The sequence below is a fragment of the Ranitomeya imitator genome, chromosome 6 (genome assembly GCF_032444005.1).
Source record: "Ranitomeya imitator isolate aRanImi1 chromosome 6, aRanImi1.pri, whole genome shotgun sequence".
NCBI classification, from domain to species: Eukaryota; Metazoa; Chordata; class Amphibia; order Anura; family Dendrobatidae; genus Ranitomeya; species Ranitomeya imitator.
The window spans coordinates 158906078-158932049 of record NC_091287.1 but is presented as its reverse complement, the minus strand read 5'-3'; the positions used below and the strand labels follow the sequence as shown (position 1 = coordinate 158932049).

The following is a 25972-nucleotide window of genomic DNA, read 5'->3' as shown; positions in this document are numbered from 1 at the left end:
TTGTAGGCCTAATGCAGCGTAGTTTCCAACAACTACTAAACGAGAGCATGATGATCGAAGCATTGGCGAGGAAACCTGGGGAACACCTTGGAGTGGAACACACCATCTCTCTACAGTGGAACACACCATCTCTCTACACCCCATACTCAATTTGTAGGCCTAATGCAGCGTAGTTTCCAACAACTACTAAACGAGAGCCGGAAGATCGAAGCTCAGGAAAGGCAACCTGGAGAACACCTTGGAGAGGAACACACCATCTCTCTACACCCCATACCCAATTTGTAGGCCCAATGCAGCGTAGTTTCCAACAACTACTAAACGAGAGCCGGAAGATCGAAGCAATGGAGAGGAAACCTGGGGAACACCTTGGAGTGTAACACACCATCTCTCTACACCCCATACCCAATTTGTAGGCCTAATGCAGCGTAGTTTCCAACAACTACTAAACGAGAGCCGGAAGATCGAAGCAATGGAGAGGAAACCTGGGGAACACCTTGGAGTGTAACACACCATCTCTCTACACCCCATACCCAATTTGTAGGCCTAATGCAGCGTAGTTTCCAACAACTACTAAACGAGAGCCGGAAGATCGAAGCAATGGAGAGGAAACCTGGGGAACACCTTGGAGTGGAACACACCATCTCTCTACACCCCATACCCAATTTGTAGGCCTAATGCAGCGTAGTTTCCAACAACTACTAAACGAGAGCCGGAAGATCGAAGCAATGGAGAGGAAACCTGGGGAACACCTTGGAGTGTAACACACCATCTCTCTACACCCCATACCCAATTTGTAGGCCTAATGCAGCGTAGTTTCCAACAACTACTAAACGAGAGCCGGAAGATCGAAGCAATGGAGAGGAAACCTGGGGAACACCTTGGAGTGTAACACACCATCTCTCTACACCCCATACCCAATTTGTAGGCCTAATGCAGCGTAGTTTCCAACAACTACTAAACGAGAGCCGGAAGATTGAAGCAATGGAGAGGAAACCTGGGGAACACCTTGGAGTGGAACACACCATCTCTCTACACCCCATACCCAATTTGTAGGCCTAATGCAGCGTAGTTTCCAACAACTACTAAACGAGAGCATGAAGATCGAAGCAATGGAGAGGAAACCTGGGGAACACCTTGGAGTGGAACACACCATCTCTCTACACCCCATACCCAATTTGTAGGCCTAATGCAGCGTAGTTTCCAACAACTACTAAACGAGAGCATGATGATCGAAGCATTGGCGAGGAAACCTGGGGAACACCTTGGAGTGGAACACACCATCTCTCTACAGTGGAACACACCATCTCTCTACACCCCATACCCAATTTGTAGGCCTAATGCAGCGTAGTTTCCAACAACTACTAAACAAGAGCCGGAAGATCGAAGCTCAGGAAAGGCAACCTGGGGAACACCTTGGAGTGGAACACACCATCTCTCTAAACCCCATACCCAATTTGTAGGCCCAATGCAGCGTAGTTTCCAACAACTACTAAACGAGAGTTTCGGAAGATCGAAGCTCAGGAAAGGCAACCTGGGGAACACCTTGGAGTGTAACAAACCCTCTCTCTACACCACGGAAGGGCTGATTCTTAGGAAGGAAGGCTGTCGGAAAGAAGCAGGGCGCGTCCGAGGGTGATTATATTCTTATTAGGTATATACTCACTCTCGGACGCGCCCTGCTTCTTTATTTGTAATGAATGTTTATTTGCAATGTGGTTTTGACTTACTCTATTTTTTTGGTAAATAATGATTTTATTATTTTCATTGTTTTGCATCTTCTTGGCAATAATATAAAGAAGACGCGACAGGACAACACTCGGTGGATGCCATATCTGTGTTTAAAATTGAAAAAACCTTTCAGTTAACTACTTGCAGGAGAAAGTTATTGTAGCTGGTGGCCATTTTTAGTACTGTATCAGATTTTTGTTGTATGTGTTTGTTTTTAATGTTAAAATGTCTGCATTTGATATCTCTCCAGTATTTTCTTTTTTATAAGCAAAATACTTATTTTTATATTTTCTGATGTTGGTTCCAGGGGTACACGGGCAGCAGTGGTGTGGTCAGTGGAGGCCTAGTGGAAGGAGTGACCGCAGACAGGCATCGAAGGCCTAAAATAATAACACATGGCTGTAGGCAATTTTAAATTGGTTCCAGGGGTACACGGGCAGCAGTGGTGTGGTCAGTGGAGGCCTAGTGGAAGGAGTGACCGCAGACAGGCATCGAAGGCCTAAAATAATAACACATGGCTGTAGGCAATTTTAAATTGGTTCCAGGGGTACACGGGCAGCAGTGGTGTGGTCAGTGGAGGCCTAGTGGAAGGAGTCACCGCAGACAGGCATCGAAGGCCTAAAATAATAACACATGGCTGTAGGCAATTTTAAATTGGTTCCAGGGGTACACGGGCAGCAGTGGTGTGGTCAGTGGAGGCCTAGTGGAAAGAGTGACCGCAGACAGGCATCGAAGGCCTAAAATAATAACACATGGCTGTAGGCAATTTTAAATTGGTTCCAGGGGTACACGGGCAGCAGTGGTGTGGTCAGTGGAGGCCTAGTGGAAGGAGTGACCGCAGACAGGCATCGAAGGCCTAAAATAATAACACATGGCTGTAGGCCATTTTAAATTGGTTACAGGGGTACACGGGCAGCAGTGGTGTGGTCAGTGGAGGCCTAGTGGAAGGAGTGACCGCAGACAGGCATCGAAGGCCTAAAATAATAACACATGGCTGTAGGCAATTTTAAATTGGTTACAGGGGTACACGGGCAGCAGTGGTGTGGTCAGTGGAGGCCTAGTGGAAGGAGTCACCGCAGACAGGCATCGAAGGCCTAAAATAATAACACATGGCTGTAGGCAATTTTAAATTGGTTACAGGGGTACACGGGCAGCAGTGGTGTGGTCAGTGGAGGCCTAGTGGAAGGAGTGACCGCAGACAGGCATCGAAGGCCTAAAATAATAACACATGGCTGTAGGCAATTTTAAATTGGTTCCAGGGGTACACGGGCAGCAGTGGTGTGGTCAGTGGAGGCCTAGTGGAAGGAGTCACCGCAGACAGGCATCGAAGGCCTAAAATAATAACACATGGCTGTAGGCAATTTTAAATTGGTTCCAGGGGTACACGGGCAGCAGTGGTGTGGTCAGTGGAGGCCTAGTGGAAGGAGTGACCGCAGACAGGCATCGAAGGCCTAAAATAATAACACATGGCTGTAGGCAATTTTAAATTGGTTCCAGGGGTACACGGGCAGCAGTGGTGTGGTCAGTGGAGGCCTAGTGGAAGGAGTGACCGCAGACAGGCATCGAAGGCCTAAAATAATAACACATGGCTGTAGGCAATTTTAAATTGGTTACAGGGGTACACGGGCAGCAGTGGTGTGGTCAGTGGAGGCCTAGTGGAAGGAGTGACCGCAGACAGGCATCGAAGGCCTAAAATAATAACACATGGCTGTAGGCAATTTTAAATTGGTTCCAGGGGTACACGGGCAGCAGTGGTGTGGACAGTGGAGGCCTAGTGGAAGGAGTGACCGCAGACAGGCATCAAAGGCCTAAAATAATAACACATGGCTGTAGGCAATTTTAAATTGGTTCCAGGGGTACACGGGCAGCAGTGGTGTGGTCAGTGGAGGCCTAGTGGAAGGAGTGACAGCAGACAGGCATCGAAGGCCTAAAATAATAACACATGGCTGTAGGCAATTTTAAATTGGTTCCAGGGGTACACGGGCAGCAGTGGTGTGGTCAGTGGAGGCCTAGTGGAAGGAGTGACCGCAGACAGGCATCGAAGGCCTAAAATAATAACACATGGCTGTAGGCAATTTTAAATTGGTTCCAGGGGTACACGGGCAGCAGTGGTGTGGTCAGTGGAGGCCTAGTGGAAGGAGTGACCGCAGACAGGCATCGAAGGCCTAAAATAATAACACATGGCTGTAGGCAATTTTAAATTGGTTACAGGGGTACACGGGCAGCAGTGGTGTGGTCAGTGGAGGCCTAGTGGAAGGAGTCACCGCAGACAGGCATCGAAGGCCTAAAATAATAACACATGGCTGTAGGCAATTTTAAATTGGTTCCAGGGGTACACGGGCAGCAGTGGTGTGGTCAGTGGAGGCCTAGTGGAAGGAGTGACCGCAGACAGGCATCGAAGGCCTAAAATAATAACACATGGCTGTAGGCAATTTTAAATTGGTTCCAGGGGTACACGGGCAGCAGTGGTGTGGTCAGTGGAGGCCTAGTGGAAGGAGTGACCGCAGACAGGCATCGAAGGCCTAAAATAATAACACATGGCTGTAGGCAATTTTAAATTGGTTCCAGGGGTACACGGGCAGCAGTGGTGTGGTCAGTGGAGGCCTAGTGGAAGGAGTCACCGCAGACAGGCATCGAAGGCCTAAAATAATAACACATGGCTGTAGGCAATTTTAAATTGGTTCCAGGGGTACACGGGCAGCAGTGGTGTGGTCAGTGGAGGCCTAGTGGAAGGAGTGACCGCAGTCAGGCATCGAAGGCCTAAAATAATAACACATGGCTGTAGGCAATTTTAAATTGGTTCCAGGGGTACACGGGCAGCAGTGATGTGGTCAGTGGAGGCCTAGTGGAAGGAGTGACCGCAGACAGGCATCGAAGGCCTAAAATAATAACACATGGCTGTAGGCAATTTTAAATTGGTTCCAGGGGTACACGGGCAGCAGTGGTGTGGTCAGTGGAGGCCTAGTGGAAGGAGTGACCGCAGACAGGCATCGAAGGCCTAAAAAATTAACACATGGCTGTAGGCAATTTTAAATTGGTTCCAGGGGTACACGGGCAGCAGTGGTGTGGTCAGTGGAGGCCTAGTGGAAGGAGTGACCGCAGACAGGCATCGAAGGCCTAAAATAATAACACATGGCTGTAGGCAATTTTAAATTGGTTCCAGGGATACACGGGCAGCAGTGGTGTGGTCAGTGGAGGCCTAGTGGAAGGAGTGACCACAGACAGGCATCGAAGGCCTAACATAACAAAAATGTCAATACAATGGTATTGTCAGTGGCAGGCATTGAAGGATGTCAGCGCATAGACTAAACATTGGTGGAGCTGTGAGACAATTTTGCAAGTGGTAGAGCACTGTTTGAGCTGGGGTGGGGGGTAACTGTCTTGTGGCCGGCGGTACAGGCCCAGGGCCCCTCATATTACAACGGTGTGTCTGACGTTGGGTGCGCACCACCACCGCCAGAGACACTTTATTGTACTAGGAGGGACCCAGTGGCAGTGCCGTCGACCAAAAGCGGGCTCACCCACCTCTTCAGACAAACTGCACTCTCACGGGTGCTGTCGCCAAGTGTCGATACCACGGCCCCGTGTGGGGAGTTTGGCCATTTAGTGAGGTGTAAACATGTCGTATGCTGGACAATCAGGTGCAGAAAATTACGAGATTGGAAAAGGCATTCAGAATAGTCCACAGGCAAGACCTTTTCATAGGAAAGCTAGGTGTCAGCCGGGCAAGGTGGGGCAAAAGATTTCGAAATCCAGTTGTGGTTCATTTTAATGAAGGTTAGATCATCTACATTTTGGGTAGCCAGACGAGTCCTTTTTTCTGTTAGTATTGAACCTGCAGCACTGAATACTCTTTCTGATAGGACACTAGCTGCCGGGCAAGCAAGCTCCTGCAATGCATATTCTGCCAATTCTGGCCAGGTGTCTAATTTTGATGCCCAGTAATCAAATGGGAATGACGGTTGAGGGAGAACATTGATAAGGGATGAAAAATAGTTTGTAACCATACTGGACAAATGTTGTCTCCTGTCACTTTGAATTGATGCTGCAGTACCTGTCCTGTCTGCGGTCATAGCAAAATCACTCCACAACCTGGTCAGAAAACCCCTCTGGCCAACGCCACTTCTGATTTCTGCCCCTCTAACTCCTCTGGTCTGCTGGCCCCTGCAGCTCGTGTGAGAACGATCACGGGCGCTGTGTGCAGGGAATGCCAGAAGCAAACGGTCAACAAGAGTTGATTGTTTGGTTGCTAATATTAGTTCCAAGTTCTCATGTGGCATTATATTTTGCAATTTGCCTTTATAGCGAGGATCAAGGAGGCAGGCCAACCAGTAATCGTCATCATTCATCATTTTAGTTATGTGTGTGTCCCTTTTGAGGATACGTAAGGCATAATCCGCCATGTGGGCCAAAGTTCCAGTTCTCAAATCTGCGGTTGTGCTTGGTTGAGGGGCAGTTTCAGGCAAATCCACGTCACTTGTGTCCCTCAAAAAACCAGAACCCGGCCTTGCCGCGCCACCAATTTCCAGTGGCCCCGGAAAAGCTTCCTCATTAAAAATATAATCATCCCCATCATCCTCCTCGTCCTCCTCCTCCTCTTCGCCCGCTACCTCGTCCTGTACACTGCCCTGGCCAAACAATGGCTGACTGTCATCAAGGCTTTCCTCTTCCTCAGCTGCAGACGCCTGATCCTTTATGTGCGTCAAACTTTGCATCAGCAGACGCATTAGGGGGATGCTCATGCTTATTATGGTGTTGTCTGCACTAACCAGCCGTGTGCATTCCTCAAAACACTGAAGGACTTGACACATGTCTTGAATCTTCGACCACTGCACACCTGACAACTCCATGTCTGCCATCCCACTGCCTGCCCGTGTATGTGTATCCTCCCACAAAAACATAACAGCCCGCCTCTGTTCACACAGTCTCTGAAGCATGTGCAGTGTGGAGTTCCACCTTGTTGCAACGTCTATGATTAGGCGATGCTGGGGAAGGTTCAAAGAACGCTGATAGGTCTGCATACGGCTGGAGTGTACGGGCGAACGGCGGATATGTGAGCAAAGTCCACGCACTTTGAGGAGCAGGTCGGATAACCCCGGATAACTTTTCAGGAAGCACTGCACCACCAGGTTTAAGGTGTGAGCCAGGCAAGGAATGTGTTTCAGTTGGGAAAGGGAGATGGCAGCCATGAAATTCCTTCCGTTATCACTCACTACCTTGCCTGCCTCAAGATCTACAGTGCCCAGCCACGACTGCGTTTCTTTCTGCAAGAACTCGGACAGAACTTCCGCGGTGTGTCTGTTGTCGCCCAAACACTTCATAGCCAATACAGCCTGCTGACGTTTGCCAGTAGCTGCCCCATAATGGGAGACCTGGTGTGCAACAGTGGCAGCTGCGGATGGAGTGGTTGTGCGACTGCGGTCTGTGGACGAGCTCTCGCTTCTGCAGGAGGACGAAGAGGAGGAGGAGGGGGTGCGAACGGCTACAGCCAATTGTTTCCTAGACCGTGGGCTAGGCAGAACTGTCCCAAACTTGCTGTCCCCTGTGGACCCTGCATCCACCACATTTACCCAGTGTGCCGTGATGGACACGTAACGTCCCTGGCCATGCCTACTGGTCCATGCATCTGTTGTCAGGTGCACCTTTGTGCTCACAGATTGCCTGAGTGCATGGACGATGCGCTCTTTAACATGCTGGTGGAGGGCTGGGATGGCTTTTCTGGAAAAAAAGTGTCGACTGGGTAGCTCGTAGCGTGGTACAGCGTAGTCCATCAGGGCTTTGAAAGCTTCGCTTTCAACTAACCGGTAGGGCATCATCTCTAACGAGATTAGTCTAGCTATGTGTGCGTTCAAACCCTGTGTACGCGGATGCGAGGCTAAGTACTTCCTTTTTCTAACCATAGTCTCATGTAGGGTGAGCTGGACTGGAGAGCTGGAGATCGTGGAACTAGCGGGGGTGCCGGTGGACATGGCAGACTGAGAGACGGTGGGAGATGGTATTGTTGCCACCGGTGCCCTAGATGCAGTGTTTCCTACTACGAAACTGGTGATTCCCTGACCCTGACTGCTTTGGCCTGGCAAAGAAACCTGCACAGATACTGCAGGTGGTGCGGAAAATGGTGGCCCTACACTGCCGGAAGGGATGTTGCGTTGCTGACTAGCTTCATTGGCCGAGGGTGCTACAACCTTAAGGGACGTTTGGTAGTTAGTCCAGGCTTGCAAATGCATGGTGGTTAAATGTCTATGCATGCAACTTGTATTGAGACTTTTCAGATTCTGTCCTCTGCTTAAGGTAGTTGAACATTTTTGACAGATGACTTTGCGCTGATCAATTGGATGTTGTTTAAAAAAATGCCAGACTGCACTCTTTCTAGCATCGGATACCTTTTCAGGCATTGCAGACTGAGCTTTAACCGGATGGCCACGCTGTCCTCCAACAGGTTTTGGCTTTGCCACGCGTTTTGGGCAAGATACGGGCCCGGCAGATGGAACCTGTTGCGATGTTGATGCCTGCTGCGGCCCCTCCTCCTCCGCTTCAGAACTGCTGCCGCCTGCACCCTGTTCCCCCAATGGCTGCCAATCGGGGTCAAGAACTGGGTCATCTATTACCTCTTCTTGTAGCTCGTGTGCAACTTCGTCTGTGTCACCGTGTCGGTCGGTGGTATAGCGTTCGTGATGGGGCAACATAGTCTCATCAGGGTCTGATTCTTGATCAGCACCCTGCGAGGGCAATGTTGTGGTCTGAGTCAAAGGACCAGCATTGTAGTCTGGCTGTGGCTGTGCATCAGTGCACTCCATGTCAGATTCAACTTGTAATGGGCATGGACTGTTAACTGCTTCACTTTCTAAGCCAGGGACGGTATGTGTAAAGAGCTCCATGGAGTAACCCGTTGTGTCGCCTGCTGCATTCTTCTCTGTTGTTGTTTTTGCTGAAGAGGACAAGGAAGCGACTTGTCCCTGACCGTGAACATCCACTAACGACGCGCTGCTTTGACATTTACCAGTTTCACGAGAGGAGGCAAAAGAGCTAGAGGCTGAGTCAGCAAGATAAGCCAAAACTTGCTCTTGCTGCTACGGCTTTAAAAGCGGTTTTCCTACTCCCAGAAAAGGGAGCGTTCGAGGCCTTGTGTAGCCAGACGACGAACCTGGCTCCACAGGTCCAGACTTAGGTGCAATATTTTTTTTCCCACGACCAGCTGATGCTCCACCACTACCACTACCCTCATTACCAGCTGACAATGAACGCCCCCGGCCACGACCTCTTCCACCATACTTCCTCATTGTTTTAAAAACGTAAACAAACTAACGGTATTTGTTGCTGTCACACAAATTACACGGTGAGCTATAACTTCAGTATGATTTAGCTACCCCTTTACAGGTGAGTGAGACCACAACGAAAATCAGGCACAATGTTACACACTCTGTTGTTGGTGGCAACAAATGAGAGAGATGCCACACACGCAGGACTGTCACTGAAGCACAAATGTAAATATTAATCTCCCACTGATTTGATTTTTTTTTTTTTTTAAGGGAGACTTTAGGAAAAAAAAAAAAAAGAATAAAATGATTTTTTCAGGAAGAATTTAGAAACCAAATAAAATAAAATGATTTTTTCAGGGAGAATTTAGAAAACAAATAAAACAAAAAAAGGCTTTCTATGGCCCACTGAGTGAGAGATGACGCACACAGGAGTCAGGAGTGGCACACAAGCCCAGAGGCCAATATTTATCTCCCACTGATTGATGCAGTGATTTTTTCAGGTAGATTTTGGAACCCAAATCAAGCTAAAAAAATAATAGGTTTTCTATGGCCCACAATTGGAGAGAGAGAGAGAGATGGCACACCCAGGAGTTAAGACTGGCACACAAGCAGAAAGGGCAATATTAATCTCCCACTGATTTGTTGTTTTTTTTTTTTTTTTTTCAGGGAGACTTTAGGAAAAAAAAAAATAGAATAAAATGATTTTTTCAGGAAGAATTTAGAAACCAAAGAAAATAAAATGATTTTTTCAGGGAGAATTTAGAAAACAAATAAAACAAAAAAAGGCTTTCTATGGCCCACTGAGTGAGAGATGACGCACACAGGAGTCAGGAGTGGCACACAAGCCCAGAGGCCAATATTTATCTCCCACTGATTGATGTAGTGATTTTTTCAGGTAGATTTTGGAACCCAAATCAAGCTAAAAAAAATAATAGGCTTTCTATGGCCCACAATTGGAGAGAGAGAGAGAGATGGCACACCCAGGAGTCAAGACTGGCACACAAGCAGAAAGGGCAATATTAATCTCCCACTGATTTGTTTGTTTTTTTTTGTTTTTCAGGGAGACTTTAGGAAAAAAAAAATAGAATAAAATGATTTTTTCAGGAAGAATTTAGAAACCAAATAAAATAAAATGATTTTTTCAGGGAGAATTTAGAAAACAAATAAAACAAAAAAAGGCTTTCTATGGCCCACTGAGTGAGAGATGACGCACACAGGAGTCAGGAGTGGCACACAAGCCCAGAGGCCAATATTTATCTCCCATTGATTGATGTAGTGATTTTTTCAGGTAGATTTTGGAACCCAAATCAAGCTAAAAAAATAATAGGCTTTCTATGGCCCACAATTGGAGAGAGAGAGATGGCACACCCAGGAGTCAAGACTGGCACACAAGCAGAAAGGGCAATATTAATCTCCCACTGATTTGTTTTTTTTTTGTTTTTTTTTCAGGGAGACTTTAGGAAAAAAAAAAATAGAATAAAATGATTTTTTCAGGAAGAATTTAGAAACCAAAGAAAATAAAATGATTTTTTCAGGGAGAATTTAGAAAACAAATAAAACAAAAAAAGGCTTTCTATGGCCCACTGAGTGAGAGATGACGCACACAGGAGTCAGGAGTGGCACACAAGCCCAGAGGCCAATATTTATCTCCCACTTTTTTTTTTTTGTTCCAGGGAAAATTTATAAACCCAATAAAAAAAATAATAAATAGGCTTTCTATGGCCCACTATCTGAGAGACAGAGAGAGATGGCACGCTTAGGACTGGCACACAAGCCCAAAGGCCAATATTAATCTCCCTTTTTTTTTTAAGGGAGAATTTATAAAACCAAAAAAAATAAATAAATAGGCTTTCTATGGCCCACTATTTGTGAGAGAGATGGCACGCTCAGGACTGGCACACAAGCCCAGAGGCCAATATTAATCTCCCACTTTTTTTTTTTTTTTCCAGGGAAAATTTATAAACCCAATAAAAAAAAATAAAAATAAATAGGCTTTCTATGGCCCACTATCTGAGAGAGAGAGATGGCACGCTTAGGACTGGCACACAAGCCCAAAGGCCAATATTAATCTCCCACTGATTGATTTATTGATTTTTTCAGGTAGAATTTAGAACCCAAATATAGCAAAAAAAAAAAAAATGGGCTTTCTATGGCCCACTGAGTGAGTGATGATGCACACAGGAGTCAGGAGTGGCACACAAGCCCTGAGGCCAATATTTTTCTCCCACTGATTGATGTAGTGATTTTTTCAGGTAGATTTTAGAACCAAAATCAAGCAAAAAAATAAATAGGCTTTCTATGGCCCACTGAGTGAGTGATGATGCACACAGGAGTCAAGAGTGGCACACAAGCCCTAAGGCCAATATTTTTCTCCCACTGATTGATGTAGTGATTTTTTCAGGTAGATTTTATAACCCAAATCAAGCAAAACAAATAAATAGGCTTTCTATGGCCCACTGAGTGAGAGATGACACAGACAGGGATGGCACTCTAGCAGAAATGTCAATCTTAATCTCCCACAAAAAAAAAAAAAAAAAACAGGGAGTGTCCTTCAATTACTATCTCCCTGCAGTAATCTCAGCCAGGTATGGCAGGCAGCAATAAGGAGTGGACTGATGCACAAATTAAATAAAAAGTGTGTACAAACCAAAAAGATAGCTGTGCAGAAAGGAAGGAACAAGAGGATTTGTGCTTTGAAAAAAGCAGTTGGTTTGCACAGCGGCGTACACACAGCAATGCAGCTATCAGGGAGCCTTCTAGGGCAGCCCAATGAGCTACAGCGCTGAGGGGGAAAAAAAAAAAATGTAGCTTCCACTGTCCCTGCACACCGAAGGTGGTGTTGGGCAGTGGAAATCGCTACAGCACAAGCGGTTTGGTGGTTAATGGACCCTGCCTAACGCTATCCCTGCTTCTGACGAAGCGGCAGCAACCTCTCCCTAAGCTCAGATCAGCAGCAGTAACATGGCGGTCGGCGGGAACTCCCCTTTATAGCCCCTGTGACGCCGCAGACAGCAAGCCAATCACTGCAATGCCCTTCTCTAAGATGGTGGGGACCAGGACCTATGTCATCACGCTGCCCACACTCTGCGTTTACCTTCATTGGCTGAGAAATGGCGCTTTTCGCGTCATTGAAACGCGACTTTGGCGCGAAAGTCGCGTACCGCATGGCCGACCCCGCACAGGGGTCGGATCGGGTTTCATGAAACCCGACTTTGCCAAAAGTCGGCGACTTTTGAAAATGAACGACCCGTTTCGCTCAACCCTAATTTTCACTCTTTGTTTCATTGCAGCCATTTGGTAAATTCAAAAAAGTTATTTTTTTTCTCATTAATGTACACTCTGCACTCCATCTGGACTGAAAAAAAACAGAAATTTAGAAATGTTTGCAAATTTAATAAAAAAAGAAAAACTGAAATATCACATGGTCATATGCTCAGACACTCATATTTAAGCCACATGCTAGCCATTTCCTTGTGATCCTTTTTGAGATGGTTCTATTCCTTCATTGGAGGGCCAGCCATGTTTAATTAAACTGATAGAACTTGATTTGGAAAGACACACACCTATCTGTATAAGACCTCACAGCTCACAGTGCATGTCAAACCAAATGAGAATCATGATGTCAAAGAAATTGGCCAAGGAGCTGAGAGACAGAAATGTGGCAAGGCACAGATCTGGCCAAGGTAACAAAAGAATTTCTGCAGTACTCAAGGTTCCTAAGAGCACAGTGGCCTCCATAATCCTAAAGGTACCGTCACACAGTGCAATTTTGATCGCTACGACGGCACGATTTGTGACGTTCGAGCGATATAGGTACGATATCGCAGTGTGTGACACGCTCCTGCGATCCGGGACCCCGCTGTGAATCGTACGTCGTAGCACATCGTTTGAAACTTTCTTTCGTCGTCTAGTGTCCCGCTGTGGCGGCATGATCGCATAGTGTAACAAAGGTGTGCACGATATTGTATACGATGTAAAGGGCGGAGGAGTTGGCTACGTAGGAGCGCTGAATTCTCCACCTCCCAAGTGCTGATTGGGCGGTACAATACTGTGCGCTCATTTGACAAAGTACTATTGTTCCCAGCGGATAAAACCGGAGCTCTCGAGCGCGCTATTCATTTCTCTCTGTAGCACGTGCTGTAAACAGAACTCCTAAATTCGCTGGATTTCCTGGACTTTTCTTCTACTACTAGACTTTTACCGCAAAAGGTATGTATAACGCTTCAGCGTAGCATATGTTGCGCTTCAACGTGGATAAACGCTGTAGCGTGGTCGATTGTTCCTTTATGGAGAGTAGGGTAGGCCTGAGAACCTCAGGTACACAGCTGTAGCGTGGCCCAATTAATTCTTTTACAGATCGAGATGGTTGACTGCTCCATTTAATACCAGTAGTAAAATATAGTTATTAGATCAATGGTCAGAACATTGTTTTGTAAGCACGTGTATTTATTGTACGTTTGATTTCTTTTTAGGAACTATGCTCACTTCCGATGAGAGTTCTGTTGTTGCTGCTGCCCTGGTGTTTCAGGCAGCACGTCTCCAAGAGGAGAGACGTCCTAAACGAAAACGTCGCATGTGGACCCGGAGCTGGCTGCAGAAAAGATCCTCATTGTCACACATGGGTCTCATAAGAGAGTTACGTGACAATAACCCTCATGATTTCAGAAACTACCTTCGGATGTCGGAGGAATCCTTCAAAATAATACTGTCTGCTGTTATGCCACTCATACAAAGGTGTGATACGCCGATGCGTGCAGCCGTGCCCGTGGATGAAAGGTTGGCGGTGACACTGCGGTTCCTGGCAACAGGAAGGTCTCTTCAGGATTTGCAGTTTTCCGCTGCTGTTTCCAGACCTTTCCTGAGCGTTGTGATTCCGGAGACATGCGAGGCCATTGTGCGCAGCTTAAGGCATTATATGGAGGTACTACTATATTTTATTGGCTGCTGTGTTATGTCGATATATTATACTAGCTATTTAACCCGTTCTACGCCCTGTTTACGCGCATTTCTATTGGTATATGTTCTACATCCTATCATGTGCTGCTCCCATCCTGCGTCCCCATTCAGACATGTGCTGCTGTGATCCTGCGCCTCCATTCTGACATGTGCTGCTACCATTTTGCGGCTCCATTCTGATATGTGCTGCTCCAACCCTGCGCCACCCTTCTTTTATTTGATGCTCCCAACCTAATGTTATTGATTATATAATTTAGATATATTGTTTAGCACCCCCTCTGAGTCACCGAAGCCATCTGATAAAATGGCTGCCTGCATACTCAGGGTTGTTGACTTTGTTATACTAATCCATACTGCGCCTCAATCACTGTAGGATGTCCACATGAGAGTGTATGTGCATAATATATTTGACCTAATTTGTACATGTTTCCTTCTCATCTTGCAGTTTCCCAAGACGGCGGATGAGTGGAAGAGGATTGCTTCCGATTTTGATGAGCTGTGGCAGTTTCCAAACTGCGGTGGTGCATTAGATGGAAAGCATGTGCGCATCACGCAACCAGCCAACTCTGGATCCTTCTTTTTCAACTACAAAGGATATTTCAGTGTGATCCTCATGGCCCTTGTCAATGCGAACTATGAGTTTGTCGATGTAGATGTTGGCATGAATGGTCGAGTCTCCGACGGTGGTGTTTTTGAACACACTTCATTTGGGGAAAGCTTGAGGAACAATGAACTGCTGTTGCCACTAAATGAAGACACAAAAGCAAACCTAAATTTTGTCTTCATCGCTGATGAAGCTTTCCCTTTTCATCCACATTTGCTGAAGCCATTTGCACAGAGAACACTCACACCGGAGCGCAGAATCTTTAATTACCGGTTGTCGAGGGCCCGTCGTGTGGTTGAAAATGCCTTTGGGATTATGGCAAATCGGTTTAGAGTGTTCCACACAGCTATCAACTTGAAGCTGCCGTCTATAGACTTTGTGGTTTTGGCATGCTGTGTGCTCCATAATTTCCTGAGACGTCATGATACGAGCTCCTATTCTCCTCCTTCGTTTATTGATGCAGTGGACGCAAGAACCGGAGATATTGTGCCCGGGGAATGGCGTACACAACCTGATAATTTTACAGCTCTTCAAGCACTTGGATCTGGCAGACAGGCAGACGATGCAAGGGACTGTCGCGAAAAATACTGTCAGTACTTTAATGGTTCTGGAGCTGTACCCTGGCAGGATCGCGCCGTATAAAAAAAAATTTTTTTTTGCTTTGCTGTTATATAAACCTCTCTAACTTAAAGTAAATGTGATGCCTATTAAATGGTGCTGTTAACCCTTATAGCTTGGTAAACATTAAAGAAAGAATGCGAAGATTTTTGGGTTTTTTTGTAACAATTTCTTGGTTTAAAATTATTTAACAACTAAATATAACATAACCAAAAAAAAAAAAATTATCTCCTTCCACGGCCCAAGAGGTGTCGCAGCGTCACGCCCTGCTGCTCTACTTGAGCCTGGAGGAGCGCTGCTGTCTGCTGCAGGAGCGCTGCTGTCCGCTCCAGGCGCAATTGTCTCGCCAGGAGCTCTCTTACGGTGGGCGGTTCTGTGGATAGAAGAGGTTGGAGAACCAACGTTGAATCCGCTGAAAATACATCTCGACCTCTGTGGCAGGACCAAATTTTGTGTGTTGTAAATTTCTATTTGGTCTGGCACCACAGGGCGATGTTAATTTTATTAAATTTTACAGTTTTAGTTGTCTATTGTGACATCCAGCAGAAAACCACTCGTATTATGTTGATACTTACGGAGAAGGGACGCCGGTTCCTCATTGCCAGAACCAGAGGTGCTAATTTCCCATCCCAGCGATCTGGACACTGCTGCAGCACCGAAAAGGAAATAATAACAGATCTGGTTAACTATGGAACACGCCGTTGGGAAGCGCTCGCTGTTTTGGTCACTTACGTATGTTAGCTTCTGGGGAGAATGCCGCCGACCCGGGGGAGGAAGAGGAGTGTCGGAAGGGAGGTGTTGAGGGTGGTGTAGGGGTGCGAGGCCGTCTGCTGTCTGGTGGAGGCGTGGTAGGCCGCTGGGTCATTACTGCGTCTGTAATGTATTCAAATATTACCGCTACCCTCTTATGTCCCTTATGCAGTTGAAAAACTGTAATCAATGATTGTTAACTTACGTGACGTCCCGGGCTCTGGGCTCCCGCTGGTGGTGGATGCTGTGGTGCTTCTGGCAATGGCAGGTACCTGTTGCCGCCGCTGTCTCTCTACACATAAAGTTAACAAACGCAATCTTTAAATACACATGTAGAGTGCTGCAGATCAAAGCTAACAATATACTGAAACATAAAATTTATATAACACTTCACAGGGGTGCGAGGGTGCATGGTCGCAACAGATGGTGGAGGCGTGTTAGGCCGCTGGGTCATTACTGCGTCTGTAATGTCTTCAAATATTTCAGCTACCCTGTTATGTCCCGTGTGATGTTAAAAAAAATGCAATCAATGATTGTGAACTTACGTGATGTCCCGGACTGTGGGCTCCCACTGGTGTCTGAAGATGTGGTACTGGTGGCAATGGTGGGTCTCACTTGCCGCCGCCGCTGTCTCTCTACACCTAAAGTAAAGAATCACAATGTTTACACACAAATGTTGAGTGCTGCAGATCAAAGCTTACAATATACTGAAACATAAAATAGAGATCACACTTTACAGGGGTGCGATACTCTGACATGTCTGTGGGCTCTGGTGTTCAATGGTCTTCCTGTCTTTGGAAAACGTATCATTTCATCAGTAGGCCACCCTCCTCCGATAATATTTTTGGTCAATTGAGAAACTAAAAATTACGGACATCTTAATAATTTCAAGATGGTGGTTGAGATTAGGGAACCCGACAAGTTTTCTCACGGACAACGCATATTCTGCTTGGAAAATAACTAAATTTTTAAAAAACGGGGCATGTGTTTTAATGCATTTGAGGTGAAGTTGGCAACCATGAGCGCAAGCCTCCCTCACAAACCCCCCCCCCTCCTGACAGCGTGCATCTCCCAATCCCCCCATACTAGTACTTGCCTCGCCTTGCCTCCGCACGCAACTCAGCAAACATTTGTGGCGTTTTATAGCGGAGGTCAGCCCATTTTTTACGCAGCTGAAGCTTACTGCGGCAGACGCCAAACCTCCTCTCCATCATTCTGGTAATGTGGCCAAGCACTTCCCGCTTGTGGATGTGTGGGTGGGCAGGGCGGCTCTCCTGACCCTCATAATCCAGGGCATCCATCTGACTAATAAAAAAAAGGAGCTCTGGCTGCCCCAGTGGAGCAGAACGCATTCTCGCCGCCATTTTAGATGGAATGACCCTGAACAGCAACGCCCACAGGAGGAGCTTGACTACGCCGTCCTGCCGCCAGATCGGCTTCGCAATAGCGTTGCAGTTTATGGACAGCGTCACATTTGTGACGCATGAGCGGTACGGAATGAACGCACATAGTAAAAGCCGTTCGAAGGATGGTTATATAACGCCGGAGCGTCACGTAATGTACGCTCGTGGTCTATGACGGCGTGATGACGTTACAGCGTTCCGGCGTGCCTGCGCTAGCTTGTTTTGGATCCCTGACATCCTGATAATGGCTGCCAGTCGCCGTGATCCTCCTATGGGCATCCCAGAGCTCAAGTTCCTTATTGGAACAATGGATCGGATGCAGTATGAAACAACAGGGCTGGTGCTGCACCGCAACCAGCACAAGGACGAAGTTGTCCGTGTGGTGTCTGAGGGCCTCAGGAAGCGGTTTGGGATAACTCGCAGTAAGGCCCAGATTGTGAAAAAATGGGGCGATCTGAAGTCCAAAAGCCCAGAGCGCCTGCAGGAGCTTCGCAAGGAGATTCGCAGAGGTCAGTACGCAGGTACCCAAAATTAGGGCATGCAGAAGGGTTAATTGGGTGATTCATGGGAATGGGGGGTACGCTGCATGGATTTGCATAGGCCTTTGGGCCAGTATGAACGTTGCAGAGCCACAAAGTGTCACAGCTATTGGGGCAGTTTGAACGTTGCAGAGCCACAAAGTGTCACAGCTATGGGGCAGTTTGAATGTTGCAGAGCCACTATGTGTCACAGCTATGGGGCAGTTTGAACGTTGCAGAGCCACAAAGTGTCACAGCTATGTGGCAGTTTGAACGTTGCAGAGCCACTATGTGTCACATCTATGGGACAGTTTGAACGTTGCAGAGCCACTATGTGCCACATCTATGGGACAGTTTGAACATTGCAGAGCCACTATGTGCCACATCTATGGGGCAGTTTGAACGTTGCAGAACCACTATGTGTCACAGCTATGGGGCAGTTTGAACGGTGAAGAGCACTATGTGGCACAGCTTTCTGCTGACCAAACTTTTTTTTTTCCTTCACAGAGGCCAAGAGACAGCGCCGCCGCCACAAGGCATCCCACACGGCCTCTTCTGTCCCAGTGCCCTCCGGGTCAACAACAGATCCAAGTAGGTTCACACAATAATGTGATGAGGATTTGGTGGCAGGTCCCCTCGATCCCCCCCCCCCCCACCTGCAGTCACTGTTGCCATTTATGTTTAAAATTTTTTATTTTTTTCCCTTCACAGAGGCAAAAACACAGTGCAGCAGCCACGAGGCTTCCCACACGGCCTCTTCTGTCCCAGTGCCCTCCGGGTCAACAACAGATCCTAGTAGGTTAACACAATAATGTGATGAGGATTTGGTGGCAGGTCCCCTCGATCCCCCCCCCACCTGCAGTCACTGTTGCCATTTATGTTTAAAAATTGTTATTTTTTTCCCTTCACAGAGGCCAAGAGACAGCGCCGCCGCCACAAGGCATCCCACACGGCCTCTTCTGTCCCAGTGCCCTCCGGGTCAACAACAGATCCTAGTAGGTTCAGAAAATAATGTGATGAGGATTTGGTGGCAGGTCCCCTCGATCCCCCCCCCCACCTGCAGTCACTGTTGCCATTTATGTTTAACAATTTTTACTTTTTTCCCTTCACAGAGGCAAAAACACAGCGTCGCCGTCGTCTGTACCAGGCCTTTGACACGGACTCTGATCCAGAGTTGCCCTCCGTGCCTCCAGATCCTAGTATGTTCCCACAATCATGTGATTTTGATTTGGTTGCAGGTCCCCTCTTCCAAATCCCCCCCCCACCCCCGCAGTCACAGTTGCCATATCTGAAGACCGAACTTTATTTTTTCCTTCACAGAGGCAAAAACACAGCGCAGCAGCCACGAGGCTTCCCACCCCACCTCCGATGTCCATGCACCCTCAGGGTCAACGGCACAACAACCTAGTAGGTTCACACAATAATGTGATGAGGATTTGGTGGCAGGTCCCCTCTATCCCCCCCCCCCCCCACCTTCAGTCACTGTTGCCATCTATGTTTAAAAATTGTTATTTTTTTCCCTTCACAGAGGCAAAAACACAGCGTCGCAGCCACGAGGCTTCCCACACGGCCTCTTCTGTCCCAGTGCCCTCCGGGTCAACAACAGATCCTAGTAGGTTCATACAATAATGTGATGAGGGTTTGGTGGCAGGTCCCCTCGATCCCCCCCCCCCCCCACCTGCAGTCACTGTTGCCATTTATGTTTAAAATTTTTTATTTTTTTCCCTTCACAGAGGCAAAAACACAGCGTCGCAGCCACGAGGCTTCCCACCCCGCCTCCGATGTCCGTGCGCCCTCAGGGTCAACGGCTCAACACCCTAGTAGGTTCACACAATAATGTGATGAGGATTTGGTGGCAGGTCCCCTCTTCCCTCTTCTAAAAAATTATTTATTTATGAATGCTGACAGCACCTTTTTTTCCATTAAAAGAGGCAAAGAAACAGCGCCGCCACCCCGAGGCATCCCAGTCACCGCAGTACTGTCCCCCTGATGCTCTTCCGGGCTTCTCTCTTTCGGAGAATATGTCCCCAGACGAGGTCTTGCCACGTAAGTTTTCCCTACACGTTAAAGATTGTCACTCACTGCCTCTCTCTATGTAGACCCTGTACAGCAAGGGCCGTTTCAGAGCCTTCCGCCGCCTCAGATGTTTCATTCATCCTGTACGCTATTATGGGGATGTGATCACAGCCCACTATCAGGATAATACTGTGGTATTAATGTTAGGTTTTTATGCTTTGTCACCAACAGCAGCCGGCAGTGTGACCATCCTGGATGTAAAAGCCAGGATTGAAAGGCTGTGCGAGACTCTGGCGCACATTCACAAGCAGCAGAATCTGGCAATCGTAGAGTTGCAGAAGATAAAGGACATGTGCCACCAGTTGTAGGGGGGACAATACTAAATAGTATTACTGGTTTTAAAAATGTTATGTTGTTAAATTAAAAAAAATTATTTAAACTAATATTCATTTTTTCTTTGTTTTAGTTAAGTTTACATTAGTTTGTTAAGTTAATTTCTGCCCTCATACTGTGCTGTGGACACATTTTGTCTCTGTGATCTGGAAGCCGGTATAGAAAGGCTAATCCACACTATGGCGCGTATTCAGGAGCAGCACAATGTGGCAATGGAGGAGCTGCAGAAGCTGCGGGACATGTGCCAGCAGTTGTAGGCGGGCCAATAATACATTTTTTGTATTAGTTAACTGTACATGAATTTGGTACGTTAATTTGTGCCCTCATACAGTGCTGTGATCGAGACACACCAATCAAAAAGTAGTGATAGAATTTCTAACAAAAGCTTTTATTTGAAACATTATTTTAACAAGACAATAAAATAAAAAGGAATGTAAAAGAAGTGAGGAAATCACAAATTATGATACGACGATTGTTCCGGCTGATAACTTTGGTGCCTGATGGGCGAAGCCATATGTGAAGGTATTGGCGTGTAGGAGTTATTAGGGGGTGGCTGGCCGAAGTGGGAAACGTGAGCATTGTGTCGCATCGATGTCTGACACTGTGACCAACCATTGTAATTTGATGGCTCTGTCCGCTGTATTGGCCGGGAAGAGACCAAACAAGTGTTCTTGTCCAAATCGCCATCTGTACCCTTGTTTACTGCTTCCATAATCAGACGCTCTGCTAGTGTTCTTTGGTTCTCGTCCATTTTGGCCAGTTTGTCAACCACATAGTGTCCAAACCCCTGCAACGCAGGGCTAACATTGCTTGTCAACACCTTCTTTGCAAGGCTCAATAGTTCATGCGAGGCGTCTGAGGTGGCTTTCCGTTTTCTTGGACCTTGCCTCGATTGAGTCCTGGCAGGTGCAGCCTCCACTAAATCAGTTGTCGTGCAGTCCTGTGAACAGTCCAGTGTACTGTCCTGCGCACTGTCATCCTGGGGGGGAAAAAAAAAAAAGTTATGAACCCGGCAACAAAAAGTTGTACCACCATAACCGCATCCAAACTATATATTCGTAGTAGGTAAAAAAAGGTTATAATATATTTTAAGCTTAGTAATATTCTTTAACCCTCCCTTTTATTTAATACTTTGAACTACACTGTTCTGACTGCTAGGGGAACCTGATGAATATTTTATAGTCTAAATAGTCTCAACAAGAGTACATCGGCAGCTTGAAGTGATACTATTTTCTATATTGCTTAGATGGTATGGTTTAGATATATCGCCATTTCATACATATTAAGTTCCCCATATAATACTTGACTGCGACAGGGTTACTTATGTGTACATGTTTTTGTAATAACTTCAAACTGATGTGATAATCAGAAGTATAAAACATAAAATGCAGAGAAAATTTATGTAATTATAGGACACATTGGTGAACTTTCGTCCAAAGAGCTACTTACTTGTAGCCTTTGTGACTCCTGCTCGGCGTGGTTCTCCGAAACTATTTGTTCCACAGGTGCCAACAAGCGAAGACACGTGGAAGTCCGTGGCACCTCTTGGTCCCTCAGAAAATTAAGATGTTCAAAATACCAAAGTTTTGGCACATAAACATCTTCAGTGGAAGCTCCGGACCTTGTAGTCTGAAGAACCTTGTTCAGCTCCTTCCTCCACACCGTGCGGAGCGCCTGGATTTTCTTTTTAATAACTGCTTCGTTTGCTGCCTCTTCTGGTGCATGACGATTGTAAAGCTCAATGAGCTTTAAGTAACCCTCCCTCCTCTTTTCCCTGTTACAATAGTCTGGAGATTTGATTTTCCAGAGGCAGGGAAAAGACTGGTAAATCTCGATGAAATCCCTGATGAACTCCACACGATTTGACATCTGAAAAATAATTATAAAAAAAAATTACACGGTTGACAAAGAGTCCTTTAAACAATACTTGTGCCAGTGTGCCAAACGCTTAACAACAGCAGCCACACAAAGCGCTCATGCCTACCATCGCTTGTTCCATCTGCCACGCCATAGGCCACCATAACCCAAAACAGTGTACCGCCCGCTTCCCTACAGCAGCCACACAAAGAGCTCATGGTGACCATACATTGTACCATCTGCCACGCTGTAGCTCACCAGACACAACCGGTCATAACCAGTCACAACAGCGTACCATCCGCATCGCTTCAGCGGCGGAACGAAGCGGTCATGCCGACCAAACTGCGTTCCATCTACCACGCTGTAGCCCACCAGTCACGACCAGTCACAAACAGTCACAACAGCGTACCATCCGCATCGCTTGTTCCATCTGCCACGCCATAGGCCACCATAACCCAAAACAGTGTACCGCCCGCTTCCCTACAGCAGCCACACAAAGCGCTCATGGTGACCATACATTGTACCATCTGCCACGCTCTAGCTCACCAGACACAACCGGTCATAACCAGTCACAACAGCGTACCATCCGCATCGCTTCAGCGGCGGAACGAAGCGGTCATGCCGACCAAACTGAGTTCCATCTACCACGCTGTAGCCCACCAGTCACGACCAGTCACAAACAGTCACAACAGCGTACCATCTGCCACATTGTAGCCCTCCAGTCACAACAGTGTACCATCCGCTTCGCTTCAGCGGTGGAACGAAGCACTCATGCCGACCATACAGCGTTCCATCCACCACGCCCAAGCGGTTTACATACCTCGAAGCAGCGGTGCAAAGCGTGGTATATTCAGCGCAGTACAAAATTCCGATGTCCAGGTCCACCAAGTGTCCAAGTACGAAGTGAAGAAAGGAAATTTTGAAAGCAGTGAGGTGGCATTGGGAACAATAGCGCTCAGGTGACAAATTTTCCAACCAATTGTGTGCACAGAACCTTTGGCCTATCAGCACACTAGCTAGTAGCACAACACGCCCCTAGTGAACAACGTCACGCACAGATTATGCAAAATTTGCTCTGAATCGTCTTGTGTGACACGACCGTACGACTGTCCCATACGACTTCTACATCGCAAATACGTCATGATTTTATCGCTTCAGCGCCGTGCATCGTGTAGTGTGACCGCAGTCTACGATGTTTGAAACGATAATTAAGCGACGATGCAACGTCACAAATCGTGCCGTCGTAGCGATCAAAATTGCACTGTGTGACGGTACCCTAAAATGGAAAAAGTTTGGGACCATCAGAAGTCTTCCTAGACCTGGCCGTCCAGCCAAGCTGAGCAATTGTGGGAGAAGAGCCTTGGTGAGAGAGGTAAAGAAGAACCCCAAGATCACTGTGGCTGAGCTCCAGAGATGCAGTAGGCAGATGGGAGAAAGTTCCACAAAGTAAACTATTGCTGCAGCCATCCAACAATCAGGCCTTTATGGCAGAATGGCCCAACGGAAGCCTCTCCTCTGTACAAGACATATGAAAGCCCGCATAGAGTTTGCTAAAAAACACATGAAGGACTCCCAGACCATGAGAAACAAGATTCTCTGGTCTGATGAGATGAAGATAGACCATTTTTGTGATAATTCTAAGTGGTATGTGTGGAGAAAACCAGGTACTGCTCATCACCTGCCCAATACAACAGTGAAACATGGTGGCAGCATCATTCTATGGGGGTGCTTTTCAGCTGCAGGGACAGTACAACTGGTTGTCATTGAAGGAAACATGAATGCGGCCAAGTTCAGAGATATCCTGTATGAAAACCTCTTCCAGAGTGCTCTGGACATCAGACTTGGCCGAAGGTTCACCTTTCAACAAGACAATGACCCTAACCACACAGCTAAAATAACAAAGGAGTGAATTCAGAACAACTCTGTGACCATTCATGACTGGTCCAGCTAGAGCCCCAACCTAAACCCAATTGAGCATCTCTGGAGAGACCTGAAAATGGCTGCCCACCAACATTCACCATTCAACCTGAGGGAACTGGAGAGGATCTGCAAGGAAGAAAGGCAGAGGATCCCCAAATCCAGGTGTGAAAAACTTGTTACATCATTCACAAGAAGACTCGTGGTTGTATAAGTTCAAAAGACTGCTTCTACTCAATACTGAGTAAAGGGTCTGAATAATTATGACCATATGATATTTCAGTTTTTCTTTTTTAATACATTTGCAAAAATTACTACATTTCTGGGGGGGTTCAGTCAAGATGGGGTGCAGAGTGTACATTAATGAGAAAGGAAATGAACTTTTTTTGAATTTACCAAATGGCTGCAATGAAACAGAGAGTGAAAAATTTAAAGGGGTCTGAATACTTTCCGTGACTACTATATGTAAGCCCAATTTCCACGTCAAGGCATCCTTCTTAAATTGGGTCCCTGTCCTTATATGCCACCTCTCTTGGCCAAAAGAGCCTACAATTTATGGGGCGGGAATGGATCTGTTCACACTAGTTTAGATGTGTTGGTCCTTTTTTTCTATTGAATTATTGTATAAAGCATTGTCCCCTACATAGCGTATTCTCATTATTTTTAGTATTCATATCTCCCTTCCATAGAGCCATCTATTGATAGATATAAAATGACTGCTGATAGAAAAATATCTGACCAGAAGACCAGTCCATCAGCCTCCTCTAAAGGAAAAAAAAGCATTACCATGCTCCATCAGCAGTCATTTCAGTTCATATCTAACAAGAGAGGGCCTAACAAGAGAGGGCACTGTGTAATAAGGGACAGCAATTTACATAACTAGAAAAGATTATGTAATAGATATACAGTATATATATATATATATATATATATATATATATATATATATATATTATATATAGAAAAAAAGAAAGACAAAAAGCAGCACAAAAAAAGATTGCTGGGTGCAAAAGCCTCCCAGGCATATGCCAAACCTTGTGAGTAAATCCAAAAAAATCATAAAAATTGAAGGCAGCACACCAGTAGGCAAAGATTTACATGCAGTTTTATGGCCCATGTGCGGTGGCTACCGGACATATAGGTGATGTGAGGTATGTATCGCTGAGGTGGTTGTTTTCTGTGATGTAAACCTGGAGTAATGCTCTTGTGTACATAGTACTAAGAGGCTTTTTTTGGGCATCTGGGTCTGGTTTACAGGCAGCCTGAGAGATGGGTGGGTCTGGATGCCCACATACTCCACCTCTGGGTGCGGTTCAGATGTTAAAATGAAGTCTGTTTGTTTGACACATGGTCTGTTTGTGAAAGTAAGAAGACCTAATGTGTGATGTCTCCAGATTGAGCCAGTATACTTGCTGCTATCCAGCCTGGGTCCTGGCCTGTCTCTAAATTGACTTTGTTGGAACTATTTACCTTGTTTTGCCTGCACTGAAAGGCCATTTATTTTCCTTTGCTTGTGGCATTGGTTTATGAAGTACAAATAAACCAGCCTGGACATTTAAATGGAAACGGTTCCTATGTTATCTCACCACGCATCCAAGTGAGTAGCATTCCCACAATATATACATACATATATTTATGTATATTTATAGCTTGGTTTCCCTAGAAGTAGGGGGGCCCAAACACATTTCTAGCACATGGACCCAAATCTGTCAGGGTCTGCTCCTGGCCAACAAGTGGGACTCACATCTATCAGATATTTATGGCATATTCTGTGGAATGAAAACACCTTTTTAAGTTTCAAGGGATATATTGGTCTATGTTTTGATTGGGGTGAATGCATATTCAATGTAAGGTATGAACATGGCATAATGAAAATAATGAAAATAAATCATCATTATTATTATTATTATTATTATTATTATCATCAAGGACTATTTGATTTTCTCTAGCAAT

At 46.3% G+C, this 25972-nt stretch overlaps 1 protein-coding gene and 1 long non-coding RNA gene across 2 annotated transcripts; both read right to left on the bottom strand.

Moving 5' to 3' along the window:
* Positions 1-15372: 15372 nt before the first annotated feature.
* Positions 15373-16869, bottom strand: LOC138643618 (uncharacterized). The gene is made up of 5 exons (XR_011314216.1): positions 16461-16869; positions 16121-16207; positions 15898-16038; positions 15741-15812; positions 15373-15538 (listed from the first exon to the last, which is right to left on the bottom strand). It is a non-coding gene; the product is annotated as an uncharacterized lncRNA (long non-coding RNA).
* Positions 16870-20631: 3762 nt separating this feature from the next.
* Positions 20632-22657, bottom strand: LOC138643617 (uncharacterized). Its single transcript, XM_069732476.1, has 2 exons — positions 21695-22657; positions 20632-21224 (listed from the first exon to the last, which is right to left on the bottom strand). The coding sequence occupies exons 1-2, from the start codon at positions 22112-22114 to the stop codon at positions 20697-20699; spliced, it is 948 nt and encodes a 315-aa protein (XP_069588577.1). The 5' UTR covers positions 22115-22657; the 3' UTR covers positions 20632-20696.
* Between the last annotated feature and the right edge of the window lie 3315 nt (positions 22658-25972).

Excerpts from the sequence above, each read along its gene's own strand:
- LOC138643617 (XM_069732476.1), bottom strand. The coding sequence starts at position 22,114 with ATGTCAAATCGTGTGGAGTTCATCAGGGATTTCATCGAGATTTACCAG. Across the intron at positions 21,225-21,694 it reads AGGAGTCACAAAGGCTACAA|GATGACAGTGCGCAGGACAG; the intron begins GTAAGTAGCTCT and ends TTTCCCCCCCAG.